The sequence below is a fragment of the Mustela lutreola genome, chromosome 10 (genome assembly GCF_030435805.1).
Source record: "Mustela lutreola isolate mMusLut2 chromosome 10, mMusLut2.pri, whole genome shotgun sequence".
Taxonomy (NCBI): domain Eukaryota; kingdom Metazoa; phylum Chordata; class Mammalia; order Carnivora; family Mustelidae; genus Mustela; species Mustela lutreola.
Window position 1 is genome coordinate 23,558,902 of NC_081299.1, and position 16,571 is coordinate 23,575,472.

At 60.6% G+C, this 16,571-nt stretch overlaps 1 protein-coding gene across 10 annotated transcripts in view; it reads right to left on the bottom strand.

Moving 5' to 3' along the window:
- Window positions 1-2,043: 2,043 nt before the first annotated feature.
- The window catches only part of ADGRB2 (adhesion G protein-coupled receptor B2), a 36,593-nt gene continuing 22,065 nt past the window's right edge, over window positions 2,044-16,571 (bottom strand). For 5 of the 10 annotated variants that reach the window (XM_059136992.1, XM_059136993.1, XM_059136986.1 and 2 more), the window contains 23 exons: window positions 16,405-16,506; window positions 16,126-16,232; window positions 15,121-15,315; window positions 14,903-14,971; window positions 14,707-14,815; window positions 14,038-14,368; window positions 13,603-13,708; window positions 13,391-13,434; window positions 13,032-13,158; window positions 12,477-12,580; window positions 12,274-12,376; window positions 11,457-11,607; window positions 11,211-11,280; window positions 10,777-10,843; window positions 10,546-10,631; window positions 10,156-10,254; window positions 7,894-8,065; window positions 7,498-7,593; window positions 7,111-7,150; window positions 5,869-6,485; window positions 3,551-3,586; window positions 3,092-3,190; window positions 2,044-2,521 (listed from right to left, as the gene is read on the bottom strand). In XM_059136992.1, the coding sequence (XP_058992975.1) occupies window positions 2,336-2,521; window positions 3,092-3,190; window positions 3,551-3,586; window positions 5,869-6,485; window positions 7,111-7,150; window positions 7,498-7,593; window positions 7,894-8,065; window positions 10,156-10,254; window positions 10,546-10,631; window positions 10,777-10,843; window positions 11,211-11,280; window positions 11,457-11,607; window positions 12,274-12,376; window positions 12,477-12,580; window positions 13,032-13,158; window positions 13,391-13,434; window positions 13,603-13,708; window positions 14,038-14,368; window positions 14,707-14,815; window positions 14,903-14,971; window positions 15,121-15,315; window positions 16,126-16,232; window positions 16,405-16,506 (3,116 nt within the window). In that variant the 3' untranslated portion in view covers window positions 2,044-2,335. Of the gene's footprint in view, window positions 2,522-3,091; window positions 3,191-3,550; window positions 3,587-5,868; window positions 6,486-7,110; window positions 7,151-7,497; window positions 7,594-7,893; window positions 8,066-10,155; window positions 10,255-10,545; window positions 10,632-10,776; window positions 10,844-11,210; window positions 11,281-11,456; window positions 11,608-12,273; window positions 12,377-12,476; window positions 12,581-13,031; window positions 13,159-13,390; window positions 13,435-13,602; window positions 13,709-14,037; window positions 14,369-14,706; window positions 14,816-14,902; window positions 14,972-15,120; window positions 15,316-16,125; window positions 16,233-16,404; window positions 16,507-16,571 lie in introns of those variants that run through there. The other 5 variants (XM_059136988.1, XM_059136994.1, XM_059136987.1 and 2 more) reach the window with 4 other exon arrangements.

A 16,571-nucleotide genomic window follows, 5' to 3' on the forward strand; every position in this document is an offset into this window, starting at 1 on the left:
AGATAGGAATATAGGAAAGACACTGAGAAGGCACTAGGTGGTAGCTCAAAGGAAAGCCTGGCCCATGGCTGTGGGCAGGGGGTGGTGTTTGGCACTGCTGGTCCAAGGTCAAGACCAGGGCCTTTGTTTATGCCAACCGCTTCCATCACAGCACCCCAACCTCTACCTGGGCCATACACAGCCCTTCCTTGAGGAGATTCTGATTGGAATTTAAAAGAAAGTTTCATCCTCTCTGGGGGCAAAGCCAGTGACGGGAGCTAGGAAGCCTAGTTGGGGGCAGTGAGGATGCTTGCCTAAAAGAATGAAGCTGACACAGAGCAGCTATAAGGGACAGAACATCTGGAAGCACTCTCACCCTGGGTCCCAAGACCTATGGACAGCCACACATGCCCACCGCTATCTTCCCTGCAGCTTGCAACTCCTGAGTGAACAAAGTTCCCTTTTATGCAGGCTGGCTGGGATCAAAAGTCTGCCCCTCACAGCCACAGGCCCCAGTATAGTCACTTACAAGATCTATGTTTGGGAAAGTCATGTCCCCTCTCTGAGCCCTGATTTTCTTATCTGTCAAATGGGGGAGTCACGGTACCTACCTTGAAGTCTCAAATGAGGTCATTCCTGAGAGAACCTTGTGCCCTGTGCGTGCCTGGGCTGCCGGGGGCGGGGGTGGCAGGGAGGCCTGGAAAAGCCCAGGGCCTAGAGGCACAGGTCTGAGGGCTCTGCTGCTGCTCCTCTGACCAGGCCCACAGCAGGAAAGATTCAGAGAAGACTGGGGGAGCCTGGACCTTGTGGCCAGCCCCTCCTCCAGAGGCTTTTAGCTGTGACCCCTGCCGCAGCAGCCAGTCCCTTCCCCCTTCTCCCCCCCTTCCCCCTAGGCTCCCACAGCACCTAACCCCTCCCTCTGAAGGGTCAACCATCCTGAGACTGGGTCCCTGGAGAGTGGCCCAGGAGTGCCTGTGCTGCTGAATGACCAGGCCAGCAGCCACCCCTACGGCCCCTGCTCACAATGCTGCCTGACCATCGGAGCACCAATGCCCACCCTCTAAGACATTTCCATGTGCCAATCCTACAACTCTTCTTCCTGGGTGCCACCATCCACTCCGGTGTGAGAGGAATACACCCCAGCACAAGCCTCCCACCTCGGACCTCGGGCCCCTCCCCTCTACACCCACCCTGAGCCCTAGACCCTGAGGCTCCATGGCCATCCAGCGCCCTGCCGCTCCCCCAGCCAGGAAGCTCAGGTCCCAGGGAGCTGAGCTCTAGCTTCCTGTCCTGTCAGGGGGAGGCTGATAAAGATGGAGGCAGGCGGCTCCACTGCCCACCGAGCCTGGGCTGCAACTCCCAGCTCTGACTCTGATAGTGGCCTTGAGCAAGTCACTTCCCAATTCTGACCTCGTATTCCCACCCACAGACCTAAAACCTTCCAGTTATTCTGAGGGATCAGGGGTTGTGTGTCCGAAGCTCCTAGCACAGAGCACAGCTCGAGACCAAGTGCCAAGAGATAATAGATAAAAGCCTTTAGAAGTGTCTCCCACGCCAGGCACTCGCTCAGCGCTTTGCTCGGGTTAAGATGTCTCATCCTCTCAACAACCCTGTGAGGTGGGTACTATTACCAGCCCTATTTCACAGAAACCAAGGTCACTAAGCTCTGTCTTGGCTCCAGCCCTGGCAGTGACGGGAGCTAGGAAGCCTAGTTGGGGGCAGTGAGGATGCTTGCCTAAAAGAATGAAGCTGACACAGAGCAGCTATAAGGGACAGAACATCTGGAAGCACTCTCACCCTGGGTCCCAAGACCTATGGACAGCCACATTCCCAATCTGCTTACCCCAACCCAGGCCCTGACAGGAGACAGGATGTGCCCAAGGTCACCCAGGGAGTCAGGGGCAAAGACAGAGTCAGAGCCCAGGTGCCCCCTCCCAGTCAGGGTAGGCCTGACCCCATTATACAATTTGAAAAGACCCAGTGAGGTGAACCAAGGAGACAGGGGAATAAAATTGGGGTCCCAGGGCTGGGCCTTCAGCCGCGGGAAGCAAACAGCTCAGCAGCAAAATCCACAGAGTGAAGTTTATTCCCGACAAAGTTTCCCTCCCCCCTCCCCAGCCCGGGACAGGGACAGACAGCTGGGGTGAAGATGGGGGGCCTCTGAGAAACAGGGAAGGGCCCTGGCCCCCCCCAGGCCATGCCGTGTCTGGCTCCCCCAGCCCGGCTGAGTCCACTGCGCCTCCCTGCCCAGCCCTCGGGAGAGGGGAGGGGGCGCCGGCTCTTGGGTGGTTCCAAAGTGGAGTGTGAAAATAGAGAGATATATATATTTATACGCAGTGGGCAGTCCGGTGTGCACTCACACCTCTGTCTGGAAGTCACCATCAGGTGGCTCTGCGGGCTCCCAGGCGGCTGCTCGGTGCAGGCCCAGCCGTTCTCGGGGCTTGGGGGGAAGTGAGCCCAACGTCATCGACTTGAAGGTGCTCCAGCTCTGGTGTCTCCGCTGTTGGGACAGGCCGGGATGCTCCCCAGGACTGGGCTTTTCCTGTGAGAGGCAGTGGGAAGGACCCTTGGAGATGGGCCCATACCCTCTCGCTCATCATTGGGCAGGACAAGTGGAGGAGGCCCAGAGAGGGCCAGAAAAGCCCAAAGTTTCCCAGCATCCAGGCGCCTGAGTAGAGTTCCGACCCAGATCTGCTTGGCTCCAGGGCTGGAGGAATGAGCCCTGTGCACTGAGAGGCCCCTAGGGTCATGTCTTCTGTGTTCCCATCCTTCTCGAGATCCTGCCGGAGCCCCAGCAAGGCTCCCCATGCCCAGGCAGCCCCAGAACTTTCACTTATGCCATGGGTAGGCCCTTGGTGGGGCGGGCTGAAGTTGCCCAGGAAGGGGAGGAGGGCTGGGAGGGAAGAAGCTCCTCAGAGCCCGCCTGACCCTGACTCTGACCCAGCCGGGGGACTTATACTAGACATGCTCCACTCGGCTGTCCCACCTCAGGACGCACTCTACCGCTTCTCCCTCTGCAACGGGGGCCACGGGTCCAGGTCTGACTCTGGGGGGCCCTGTGTCAGGTTGGGCCCGGAGCTGTGGACAGGGAACACTCAGGAGGAGCCCTCACCTTGGCTGTGGACTGGCTGCGGTAACGGTCGAAAGTGTGGAATTTCTGGTTGAGCTCGTGGTAGAGTTCCGAGTGCCGCTTCCGGGTGTGCATCACCTTCTGGGAGCCACAGGGGGTCAGAGGAGGGGGAAGGGACTGCACCGGGCGGCACGGTGAACTAGCCCCTACCCCTGCTCCCCAGCATCCTGGCACTCCACATCTCTGCCTGCCGCTGGCCCCCTAGGACAAGGCCCCGCTCTCCCTCAACTTCTCAGCTCTGAGCTTGGGCTCGGATTGGGGGATGGTAGGAAGATGCCTACGGAAGCCATGTGCTTGGGGTCCTTGGGTCAGGCTCTGCAGTGAGGCTTTGGCTCATGTTAGGAATGGACCCTCTGGGGACAGACACCATGGACAGATGCCCCCCAACACACTCACACGCACACACTCACACACACTCACACATACACATGCACCACTTACCTCAAAGTCCAGGTCTGAATATCGTAACTTCTTTCGCTGGGAGGGAGCAACAAGGAGACAGTGAAGGAGAAGAAAGTGTTTTAACGGCACGCGGGGGCTTTAGAGCAGGAGCCCTGGTACTCCACATCTGCCCTCACACCCCCCTGCCAGCCCGGGGCCCAGGAGCCAGGAGCTCTTAAGGGGAGCCCTTGGGACTAGAGCAACAGGACAGAGGCCTAGGGGATGAGGAGCTGAGGTGTGACCCCACCACAGCCTCGTACTCCCACCGCTCCTGCAAGGCCCGCACACACCCAGACCTGCAGGCAGACACACCCCAGACACCCCAGCCCAGTGTCACCGAGACATGGATTTTTACATGGGATCACAAAGCAGACCATCCTCCTCTGGGCCCCAGACTCTACCTTTCACCCCATCCTGCCCCATTCTCTGCCAGCTGCAGGCACCCCCACTCTTGGAACCTTCCACTTGCCCCGTGAACACAAGGACTCAGTATTCAGTTCTTCCTTGGACCCTGCCTTGCTGACAAACCAGGTCTTACCCCCCTGGCCTCTGCACCCCTCCAGCCCCTCGCTTGCCCAAGAGCACGTTCAAGCCCCTATGGATCTATGCAGTGTACAATGCTGCTCAAGGATGAGGCCTTAGAGTCTTAGTGTTGGCACCAGGAGTACTCATGAGAGTAGGTAAACTGTCCCGGGTTACCCTGGGGAAACTGGGGTCTGGGGAGGGGAAGGGACTTCCCCCAAGGCCCTCAGGGATGATGCTAAGACCACCAGCTAAGATTTCCTAAGTCCTGGGCCCAGCAGACATGATCATCGCCACTGGCCTCCATGACACCACGCCCTCCTGGTCTTCCCACCATCCCTGGCTTCCCCCGCATGAGGCCCTCCATGCTCAGCCCTAGACCTTCTCGTGACCTTGACCAAGCACCACCACGTGTGTGCCCTCCCCGTTCTGGCCACGTCTCTCTTTCTGGAGGCAGCAGGACATCTCTTCCTGTCCCCTGTTGCCCACAGGCACCACACACACAGCTGTGCCCAACTGAAAAAACTCCAAATTCCCCACCCTAAACCCATTCCTCCGCCTCCACTCCACTGCAGTTGTCTGCACCAGAATCCTGGACGTCATCCTTGACCCCTCAAGACACCGCCACATTTATTGCTACCTCCCACACACAGAGCCCAAAACTGGCCCCTCCTCCGTGGCCCAGCCCTGGGCAGGTGTCCACAGAACAAAACCTGCCGTGATGCTGACCGAGCTCCTCCCTGGCTCTGGTGTCGTTTTGTCTTTGTTATGCCTTCCTGTTTCTGCCATCTGCAGCAGGAGCGGGCACCAAATGTTCAAGAAACATTTTTGGGAGAGAAACTAAACTTGCAAACCTCTAGCTGCTAACTTAATTTCCTTTGTGCGGAGGATGAGGAGAGATGTCGGAGGCCAAACACGAGCAGCCTACGGTGTCTGAGCTGTGACTCCGGCCCGTCCTTATCTGTGTTTCCATCATCCCTCCGGAGTTCTAGAATGTCCTAGAGTTCTACAGTGGCTCACTGCTTGTCACCTGCTTGTTCCCAGTAATTCCCTGAGGAAGCTGGAGGGAAGGTGGGGCATCCACAGAAAACACACAGGCAGGGAGACAAAGGGGCTTTTCTCAGGAAGAGAGGCTTTTCTCAGGGGCTTTTTTCAGGAAGGGTCAAGGACCAGAGGCCTAGGGCCAGTGCCTGAGGCTGATTTCAGGGATGTTAACAGCATCAGTTTCCAATTATCTAGCACTTTCTACTTGCTCCACACAGAGACAAACGTTTATACCACTCAGTTAGTCCTCAGAACAACTCTACAAAGAGGCTGCCCTCTTTACAAACAAGGAGACTGAGGCTCAGAGAGAGATGACACTCGGGACCTCACGGCTGATTGGTAGTGCCCGGATCCAAACTCAAACCTGCCAGACTCAGCGACCTGGGCTCCCAGTCCCTGATGTGGCTTCCCTAACAACCCAACACTGCACCCCTCCAAGGAAGACCCATCCTAATTGGTCACCCCAAAGGAGGAACTGAAGCAATCAGGAAAGCATGAAAGGTGCGCCCTCCGCACACGGAGTCCCAGCCCATCTGAGTCCAGAGAAGCCAGGATTCCCTTGTACCGGTGGGAGCACACACCGAGGAAGAAAGGCATGGTGTACACACTCCCAGCCACTTGGTACAAAGGAGCCGCTTGGCAGGGAGCAGTGCCTGCTGTCCCTCCCTGGCTCCTACCTGCTACTTAGACGTCATCTGGGGCACATGGGGGCAGGCCTCCTCCAACCCACCCCACGCCCTACGGCCCCTCACCTCCAAGGAGCCCAGCTTCATGGTGGAGCCTGGCACAGTACGGGGCATGGTCCGGCTGCGCTCCCCTGGCTCAGGTATTTGGCGGGCACTGGGCGTCGGTGGGGGTGGCTGGAAGGTCATCCCGTAGGGGTTCTGTAGGGACCCATAGGCAGGGCCCAGCCCCAGGCCTGAGTGGTCCACAGACAGGAAGCTGGGGTAGCCTTCAGGGTGGGGCAGCGTCTTGGCAACGCGCCGAGGGGTGCCCTCGGGCCGGGCCCTTGGGGGTTCTTCGCCAGCTCCGCCCCCGCTGCCGGGCTGCAGGCTCAGAGTCCGCCGGGGCAGCACCATGTAGTCCCCCTCGGAGCCCGGCTCGGGCCGCAGCCATGTGAGGTCCAGCTGCCGCAGGCCACCTTCACCACACATGTACACGGGGTTGGCCTCCTGCGGGGGCGGGGGCTCCCCCAGCCCTGGCGAGGCCGCCATGGGCACCAGGATATTCCCGGGCAGCGGTGAGAAGCTGAGGCCGCCCTCAGGACCCACGAGGCAGGACTTGGGCTCCTCATCCTCGTCCAAGGACAGGCGGGAGAGTGTGCCCGTGATGGTAGATGGGTTGCAAGTGTTGACCTCCTTGAACAGAACTGAGGGCAGGAGTGGGAGAGAGGTAAGTCCTAAGGAGGAGGGGTCCCCGATGCCCTGGCCCAGGTTGAGTGGGTTCCAAGCCCCTGAGCTTGGACTGAGTCCAAGGAGAGGAAACTGGGTCCTGGAGAGATGGCTAGGCAGGAAGCGCTCTCTCACATACCAGATGGGTTATGAAGAGGGGTCAAACCGGCCCAGGGCCCCACAGCAAGGCAGGGCAAGGGATGAAGCCAAGACCTAGCTCCCACAGGTCAGCTCCCAGTGCAAGTCCTGACCTCTGACCCCCATAGCCCCAAGACTGTCAAAATGGCCTTGCTCCTTTCCCTGCCTTGGCCTGGTAGCTCCTCCCCAGGAGCCAGAAGTGGAAAGTGGATTCTGGTACGAAGCATGGAAATGATACAACGTGACAACCACTGCATACCAACCATCCTGCTGGGCATTTGATATCCCCTAATTCAGTTAAGGCTCCAAGAAGTAAGCCCTTTGCCCAAAGTCACACAGTAAGTGGTGTTCACAGCTTTGACTCCAACTTCAGGCTCTCTAACTAAACTCCACAACAAGACCGTTAACAGGCCCTCCCTTCCTGCCCACTCTCAGGGGCCATTCTCGGTTCTCAGGCAGACTCACCTGTCTGACAGGCCAGATCCACATCCTTTTCAAAGTCTGACTATAGGCAGAGAGGAACAGAGCAGATGGGCGGAGAGAGGATCCATGTATCAGGGTGGGGGGAGAGGGGACTCACCCCTCCCCAGCCACCCAGAGGGGCTGCCCTTGGCACACTGCCTGACAGAGCCCAGAGGGGCCCCAGACAGGGTCTTCTCCAGCCTCACCCAACAGGTGGGAAAACTGAGAGGGGAAAAGACCTGCCCGATGCCACCAAGCTGTCAGTGACTGGGCCTGACTCAGACCGGGTCTCTGTTCCCTCCCTGTCTCTCATCCCCGGGCAGGAGGACAGGAGCGGGGAGCATCCTCAGAACCCACCCACAGCCTGCTTTGCTCGGCCTCCTCGCTCACCAGGATCTGCAGCTGCCCGTTCTTACAGGAGTCCGGGGAGTCTTCACTTTCATCCGCCCGGCACACGCCCATCTGGCACTTCACCACGTCCTGGACCTGGGGGCAGCGGGCGCCCGCTGGGCTTCAGGCCACCACAGGCCCCCTGGCCACAGTTGGCTGTGCCTCCCACCCCAGGCACCCAGGTGGGTGTGGAAGAAAAGAAGTACACCCAGGGTAGGGGAAGGTCAGAGGGGAGAAGGAGCCTCAAAGGCCCAAAGGCCAAGGTCAAGACCTCCTCAGGAAACCGACTTCCGCACCCAGCTAGGAGCGACCCCCTCCCCAAACCTTGGGGCTTGGCTCCGCCCCGTCCGCACAGGTGAGGCGGATGGGAAGGGGCGGGGAGAAGCCCAGCCCCACCTCCCGGCGCAGGAAGCAGTGCACCGCAGTGATGACGAAACCCTGCGCGGAGTTGAAGACCGCGAAGAGAGCCTGGAAGAGGACGGAGCGCCGGTCTGTCATGGCCAGGACGGCCGACATCCAGGTGAGCGCCAGCAGCGGCAGCACCACGCAGGAGCTCCAGAGCGAGGCCCTGAGAACGGCAGCAGAGGGCCCATCAGAGTGACCCTCCGGGGACGGGGTTGCTGAGTCCAGGTCCGCACTCGGCCTGGGGCCCGTAAAACGCCCAAGATTGGCAGAGGGCCAAACTCCAAGACCTCAGCCATGTCCCCAAGCAGACAGAGGCCAGGAGCCCACGGCAGAGAGACAGAGACCAGAGACAGAGCGAAGGGCTGCAGCGGGTGCCAGAGCGCGGCGGAGGAGAGGTGGGAGGGGTGGAGAAGGCGGGCTCAGCCAGAGCCAGGGCCAGCGTCCGGGCATGGAGACCGAGCAAGTGGACAAAGCTGGATGGGAGAAAAGACCGGGAGGGAGGCAAATGCAGATGCTGTTGACTTTCAGCCCCAATCTGCGCGGAATCACAGGCCTGGGATGCACCCCCAGAGATTCCAGGAGAGGCGGGAGGGGGCCTGACGCGGAGAGACAGCAGACGCAGGAGGGAGAGAGCATGAGACAGGCCGACACAGAGATCCAGCAGTCAGAGCACGGAGGACATGAGCGCACACATCTTTGGGGATGGGCCCAGGCCCGGGGCAGCAGAGCCTCTTCCCCCTCAAGGAGGCTGTGCCGGGCTCTAGGGTGGGGGTGGGGGGGTGCTCAGAGCCCTGGGCAGAAAGTGCATAGCTGGGGCTGGCCGGAAAAGCTGGGGTCATGACCAAACCCACACACACACCCCCCACTCCTTGAGCAGGGATGGCCAAGGAAAGAGGCAGACCCGCCCTGGCATCCCTGCCCCAGAGCCAGCCCACCCTCACCAGCTAGGGCCCACGTGGGCACAGCAGGGCAAGATTGCCCTACTGGGCCAGGTGCCACGCCCAGCCTACTCTGCCTCGTGAACACCCCGGCAGGAGAGTCAGGCAGGGGTGGGAACAGCCCCGGACAAGGCAGAGAGATGGGCAGGGGGCCAAGACCTGTCCTAGGAAGAAAAGCTGGGGGCTATTCAGCCTGGCAGGGGGCGGGCACAGTGGTCTCCACAGCCCCCGGGGGCACAGCCAAGACTCAGAAAGGGCCTAATCACAGTCATAAGAGCTACCATTGATTAACCACCAATCCTCTGCCAGGCCCTACACTGAACAATTTACATACATTAGTTCACACTGTGATCAAAACAACGCCAGTAAACAGGCATGGGGATTATTATCCCAATTTACAGATGAGGAAACTGGAGTGTGCCCAACTGGGAGAGAGAGACAGAGCTGGAATGCCTGGCCGCCTCCAAAGCCCAGACTTTTAACTGCTAGTTCTGAGAGACTGGGTCAGGGAGGCAGACGGAAGCCCGAGGGAGAGGGAGCTTTCTACCACGCACAGCTTCCCAGAGATGGTGCCAGCTGCTTCCAGAAGCCGTGAGCTTCCCTGACCCAGGAGGTGTGCAAGATAAGGCTGGACCCCCACTGGTCAGGGAAGCTCCGATGGATTTCTGGCCCTGGGTAGGAGGAGGTTGGGCCCAAGGCCCCTGTGGATTCATTCATTCATTCACTCATTCTGCTCTTAAGTGGCTCTGATTTTAGGATTCTCCGCCTCCGGGGGTTATGTTGGTGAAATAGTTCTCCGTCTGTTAGATTCTCTGTCCCCCCAACTGATTGTGAGATTCAATGCCTCTAAAATTCTAAACCTCAGATTCTGTGACAAATGATAAGACTATGATTCACTCATTCTAACATTCTTAGCTTCTGATTGTCTTACTCTAAGATTCTATCATTCTAAGGTTCTATGAGCTCAAGAATTCTAAGGGCCTAAGATTCTAAAAGCCTCTGTAGGTTGGGGGGGTGTAAGGAGGGCTCTGCAGCTGTGCCTGGATAATACATAAGCTGGGAGTGGGGGGCAGGGGTGGGAGCAAGGGGTGGGCACAGGAACCCAGCATTTTCCAAGAGGCACAGACATTCATTCCCCGTTGCCCTTTGCTGCATCAGTGCCAAGCCCTTGAGAGTGTGTGGCAGTTGGCAGGGCAGGGCAAGCTTTTCAGGGCACTGGGCTGATATCCCTCCTCCCCCCAACCATGGGCACTGCCCCCCATTTCTTTTGCCCCCGCCCGCCCCCACCCCCTCCCCCCCGGGGGGCACAACTAACATGGCGTTCCTGGCCGAGGCTGAGCTGAGCAGGGGGCTGGGGACCGCTCCACACGCTGAGCAGGGGAGGAGCAGGCTGGCCCAGGGGCACCGCTCCGACCTCGGGGGCGGCACAGACACGGGAGAGGGGGGAAGACACATGGGAAGCGGGAGGAGACGGGGCAGCATGAGCCCCAAGTGGGGTGGGAGGGGGAGGGCAGACGAGAGAGAAAGAGGTGGGTTAGGGTGGGCGAGGGGATGCAGTGGAGCACTCCAGGTGCCCACCTTGCCTGCACCCTTGATGCACCAAGGTCAGGGAGCCCCGGCTGCATCGGCAAGCCCTGAGTCTCCGAGAGGCCCGGCCTGCCCTCCCTGCACCGTATCCCACAAGGCCAAGTCGCAGCCCCCTTACCCGGCCCTCTGCTTCTTGGACTTGTCGGAGATGCCATCACGTGCCATGAGTTTGTTGAAGACGATGATCCCAATGAGCATATTCACCTGGGGGCCCAGTGAGGGGTGGGGGGAGAGACGGGATCACCAGGTGCCCTCCTGGTAGGGAAACCCCCAGGTGGGAGCTGGAGTGCAGGGAGAAGGTAGAGCCCCTAAGGCCACACCCTTCCCGGGATGCTAACGGGGCACATACCAGGACAATGACAGCTGCAGGGCCCACAAAGGCATAGAGCAGGCCGCCCTCCAGGGAGAGCCAGCAGCTGGGGTGGAGGGAAAAGAGGGGGCATCAGACACACCACCGCTCAGTGCCCCCTGGGCTGTCGGTGGGGCAGAGCCTCCAGCTGGGTGACAGTGAGCCTTGGGCTCCTGCTGAGCCTGTTTCCGCTCTAACAAAGACCCAGCCCTGAGCCCACCATGGTCTGACCCCTGAGCTAAACAGTTCTTAGCGATTATCCCCAATCCCAGCATATCCTTCTACAGTCAGGGATACAGAGGCTCAGAGGCAACATTTTGCCCCAGGCACAGCAGGAGGGGCTAGGACCGCGGCCTGAGTATACCCCACGCCCAGTGTGATGCGCAAACATGTCCACTCATCGCCCTGCTGCCCACCGCAGGAGGCCCACGTACTAGCTGGATGTACCGTATCCTTTGGTGCGGGTAAAGCCGACAGACACAGCCACCACCAGGGCCGGCAGACCTGGAGGAGCAGGGGAGGGCCACAGAGAGATGGCTGCGGGTTCTCGGCGTCCTCTCAGCCTCCCAGCCCCAACACAGCTGACCCTGAGCCCAGAGAGCAGGGCCAGGGCCAAAGCTGACCCCGTCCCGTTGCTCCTGTCCCCAAAGCCCAGCAACAGAGGCACAGGCCCTGCTCACCCCAGCCCAGGCAGAGGAAGCGCTTGCGAACGAGGCGGGTACGCATCCGTCCAATGACAGCCAGGTAGGACTGCCAGGCCTCCGTGAGCACCCAGCAGAAGGAGGAGAGGAAGAAGAAGTGCAAGAAGGCGGCAGTCATGGTGCAGACACCCTGCAGGGAGACGGGAGGGAGTGAGGTGGCCCTGAGCAGCCACCAGGGCGGGAGGTGCCCGGCTTCCCACATCCACCACTGGGCGCTGCCATGGCCGCCCACCCGAGTTCCACCCCCCCCCCCCACAGAGCCCTGTCAGGCACCCCCGCCTCTCTGCACCCACACACAGCACGACACGGGCCTGGTGACATGCACACAGCACTCGACATCCGGGAGGCGGGCGGGCAGGCCACCCACACGCAGACAGGGCTGGCAGGGAGGGGACAGACAGGAGCCACTGCCACGTCACAGCCAGACGGGCCTGCGCCTGGTGCTTCGCAGAGCCGGTCGAGGGGGCAGAGGGGACAGCCAGCCAAGGTCACCCACAGGCAGGTGGCATGAAAAGCCCTGCTTGGGCTCCCGCAGACCCAAGGCGGCCCAATGCATGAGCACGGGAGCTCAGCTCACAGATGTGCTCCCAGAGGCACAGGGACAGTCACCCTGCAGGTACATACCCCTCTCCAATGGCCCCACGTGCACTCACACACACTCCTTCCCACTCAGTCCCTCCCCCAGCACAGGGCTTGGGTGTTCACAAACCGCTGCCACACACTGTCCCCAGCAAGCGCTCTCTGCCCTCAGCCCTTTCACTCCTCCCTCACCCTGGCACCCGTGACCTGCACCTGCCTTGCTCAGCACCCGGGACTGGCCCACGAGGATCAGGATGTTGGAAGCCAGGATGGACAGGCAGAAGTTCAGCAAGATGATGGAGCGCTCGGATTTTATGAACCTGAGAGGGCACAGCAGGCAGGGACAGAGGAGATAGCCACCGCGCCCAAGTCAGGGCTGGCCACCCCCCACCGCCTCACCCCGCCCAACGTCCCACCTACCTCCAGAAGGCTGCGTAGATGGCAAGGAGGGTGAGCAGCGCCATGCAGGACACGGCACAGCCGATCACGAGGGGGACTGAAGGGGAGCCTGCCAGCTCCAGGGTCTAGGGAAGATGAGTAGGTGGTCCATGAGGGCACAGGGCTGGGCAGCTGCAGGGGGGCCCGCCCCCTCCCCACACCCTGTCTGGCACCAACGGGCTCCTACACCATCACCCACGCTCACACACAGGATGGAACTCCCCGCAGCATCTATGTGTGTACGGGCAGACACAGTCACACACGCGGACATGCATTTAGGCTGGGTCACCCACGCTCTACTACATACAACCAGACATGTACATGTGTGTACACACATGAAGTTGCCCCCAGGCACATGTCATCCCTGTGAGCACCCTCCCAGTGGCACGGACTTATGTGTGAAGTTCCCCAAGTGCATCTGCTCGGACCCATGTGCAGGATCACCCAGGTCCCCGCCGACACCGCCACATATGGTTCCTGGCAACCCGGGAGCATCCCCTGCCACCCATCCAGCCCAGGCAACTCCCTCCTGCTCACCAGGTCCTTGGGCGGCTGGGCCAACACAGCAAAGGTGGACAGGTGCTGGCACTGGCAGCGAGTGTGGGCTGCTTGTGTCTCCAGCGTCTGGCAGCTCTCGGTGTCCCAGTCCCCTGAGCTGGCATCTCTGGAGTCAGGGGAGAGGTGGAGTGATACCCAGCCCAATTCTGCAGCCCCACCCCCGGAGCTAGAGGAAATCCAGGGTGAGGCCAGTGGCTGGGAGCCCCAGGATGAACCCTGGACCCCTCCAGCCAAAGACAGCCCCAGCGAACTCTCTTGCCTTCCAGGTGAGACAGCCCCCTGACAAAGAGGTGCCAGAGCTGCACCCCCGACCCCAGCAGAGCCCCCACCCAACTCACGCTCTGGAGTAGTCCCAGCTGGCGCAGTGGGGATCCGTGGTGCCCTGGGAGCAGAAGTCACGAGTGTAGCATGGGGTGGGGAGCTCCCCCAGACTACTACCCATCCTGCCACAGCAGACCCCCCACAGGCCAGAGGTTCAGCCTGCCATCGGACAGGGCTTTGGCTACCTGCGATGGGGTACCCCGAGGTTACTGTCTGGACCCCCACTCACGTTGATGATGTAGGAGAGCTCCACTGTGATTAGGGGCTCAGCTGGTGGCTGGGTGGGTGGCCGCACTGTCACTGTCATCACCCTGGATGTGACGGCTAGTGGGGGTCTGGGGACAGGTACTGAGGTCAGCTCGTGCCAATGGGGCCCAGACCCAGGCAAAAAACCCCGGAGGTGCTCTAGATCAGGGGCAGGGGGCCACCAGGGAGCCATAGCCCGGGAAAGGCCTAGAGTTCAGTGGGGCCCGGGACTTCATATGAGCTCTAGAGCTCAGTCCAACAGCCCCAGTCCCCATAAAGCCGCTGGGAGCCCCTATGTCCCTAGCCAGGCAACAGTGACCAAGGTCCAGGAGGCTTCGGAGGGAGCTCCCTGTGGCCAGCACAGGCTCAGTCCTTCTCTCACCTGCGAGGCCACAGCCATCCTTCCCCGGGGACTCACCTCGGGGGAGGCAGGATGAGGCCGAGCGTGCGGTAGAGCACAGCACCGATCACAAAGTAGGAGGACGACTCCTCGGGGTCTGCCGGCAGGAGGCGCTGGTGGGAGTGGCCGGGGCCAGGGGGCACGGTTCCTGGGCCCCTCCCCCTGCCAGGGCTGCCCGCTGGGCCAGAGGCAGCTGGCTTCCCCGGGGAGGAGAGGCTGAGCACCTCCTTGGGTAGGAAAAGGCGGTCCTCCGAGTGCCGCACCCAGTCCTTCATGCCCCTGCGGCCGCGCATGGGGAATGTGATGTCACTGGACACTGCCGAGACCGGTTCACGCTGAATGCTGATCACTGCGACCGGCACCAGAGATGGAGGGACAGAGGCGGCCGGGAGAGTCACAGGAGAAGAAACAGAAAGGGGAGAGACAGATGCCAGGAAGGCAGACGCAGACACCAAGGTTGGTACAAACACGCGGGTGGGGGACACACGCACAGAGAAACAACCGGGTCGGGGTAGGGAGAAGGGGAGAAAAGACAGGGACAGAGATACAAAGAAGGGGTTAAATGAAGGAAAGAGAGGACCCAGAGAGACAGAAAAGTAGCAAGAGCCCCGCAGAAACCATCCCTCCCCCAGAGCAGCCTGGGTTCTGCCTTCTCCAGCCCGGGCTCCCTAGCCTGCCTCCTGGTACCCAGGTTGTCTGTGACAATCAGAGAGCTCTGGAAGGCCTTGAGGGCATCGCCCACCAGGTGAATGAAGTCCTCCACGACACGCAGCAGGTGCACAGAGCCAGGGGATACCTGGAGACAGAGAATATATAAGGGTCCCAGGCAGGGGTGGGTCCTGGGTGGGGCGGGGGGAGGGGGGCTGCAAGCCCCGCCCCTCACCTGCTGAGCGTCATCCCACTTCTCCTTGTTCTCTGCGTCCACCATGAAGCTCACCACCTGGAAGAAGCGCTGGGGGCAAAAGCCACAGGAGTCAGGAGGTACCAGCCTCAGGGACAGTGGCTTCCCCTGCCACCCCAAACACAGACTCTGCCATGGGGTCCCAACCCCCCACTTCAGTCTAGGGTGCCCTCCTTTCTTTTGGTGGGGCAGGGTGGCACCTGCACGTCGTCTGCCGAGGGCACATAGGTGGCCCTCTTGAAGGTGTCCGTGACGTTCCGGAGAATGTCCACGGAGAAGAGCAGGTCCCCGCTGTAGTAAGTGCGCCGGGCCAGCAGCTCCTGCAGGCTGCGCACCACCTGTGACATGCCCTCGCCCGCCAGCATGCGCTGCCCCTTGGCCAGGTGCTCCCGAAGCTGCGGGGCACAAGCAGGCTGCTGTCACCAGGGGGTCAGGAGCTGGGACCGGCCACGGGCCCATCCCACTCAGGTCCACCCACTGCTTGCATCCAAGAGGGAGAGAGAGGGGGAAAAGGTCAGAGAGAGCTGCTCAAAGGGGCTCATAGGAGACAGAGTCCAAGAAAAAGACCTAAAGATACTTGAAAAAGACAGAAATAGAAATAGCTAGAAAATGGAGGTGCTCAGATGTGCACAGAAAAGATGACAAGCATGGCACAGGGATGAGGCACCTCCCCATCTCAGAGGGGTCAGGCATGCTCCCAAGCGTAACGCACCCTCACTATCACTCTCTCTCTCAAACACGAGCTCTGAGTGCAAACACACAGGTACCAAATACAGTCAGACACATGCAACACAGAGGCCACATTCGCTATCCACATTCTTACCCCCCAGCAGGCCCTCCTGGGCTGGGCACTGGGGACACAAAAATAAATCCAACTTTGTGCCTGCCTTTAAGGAGCCCTCAGTCTAAGGGGACACAGACACTTCGATGAACATTCACGACACCTCATGACCAGGAGGCTCGGGGGACCAGAGGAGCACAGAAAGAGGTGCCAGGAACAAGGGAAGACACTTGATGGTTGGGCCTTAAGATGTGAGTAGGAGTGTTCTGGGCAAGGAGGGGCACAACCAGGCAGAGGTACAGCCAGACAGCATATGTCTGCCAAGGCACATGGGCATGGGCCAGAGCAGGAGGCAAGCTCCCTCCACCCCCAGCCTGAGCCTGGGACAGATCCTGTGCCCCCCAGCCCCACGGGGCACACTCACAGACAGGTACAGGTAGCGGTATTCGTGGGAGATGCAGCGGGCGAAGCTGGGCAGACCCCAGTATGCCACGCCTTGGGCACTGAGGAGACAGCGGCGGCTGGCAGACCCTGCAGGGGGGATAGGACGGGACACGGGGTTGGGCATGGGGGCTGGACTCCTACCCACTTCACTCCACACCCGAGCACCTAGGCTCAAACGGGCAGGGGGTGGGAGCAGCAAAAGGGGGTGAGCAGGAAGGGCAGGGGTAGGGGCTTTGGGGAGAGCCACCGCAGCCCTCACCTGAGGCGTTGGGGGGGCACTTGTTGTAAATGATCTCGCCAGCAGCTGCCTTCTTCCATGTCATCAGCATCACATACTCGTCCCTGCACATCTCGTGGAAGGCTGTGGGGGCAGTGTAGGGGCTCAGCCAGGCCCACAGGCTTGCCCCTCAGCCTCCCGGGGGGCCT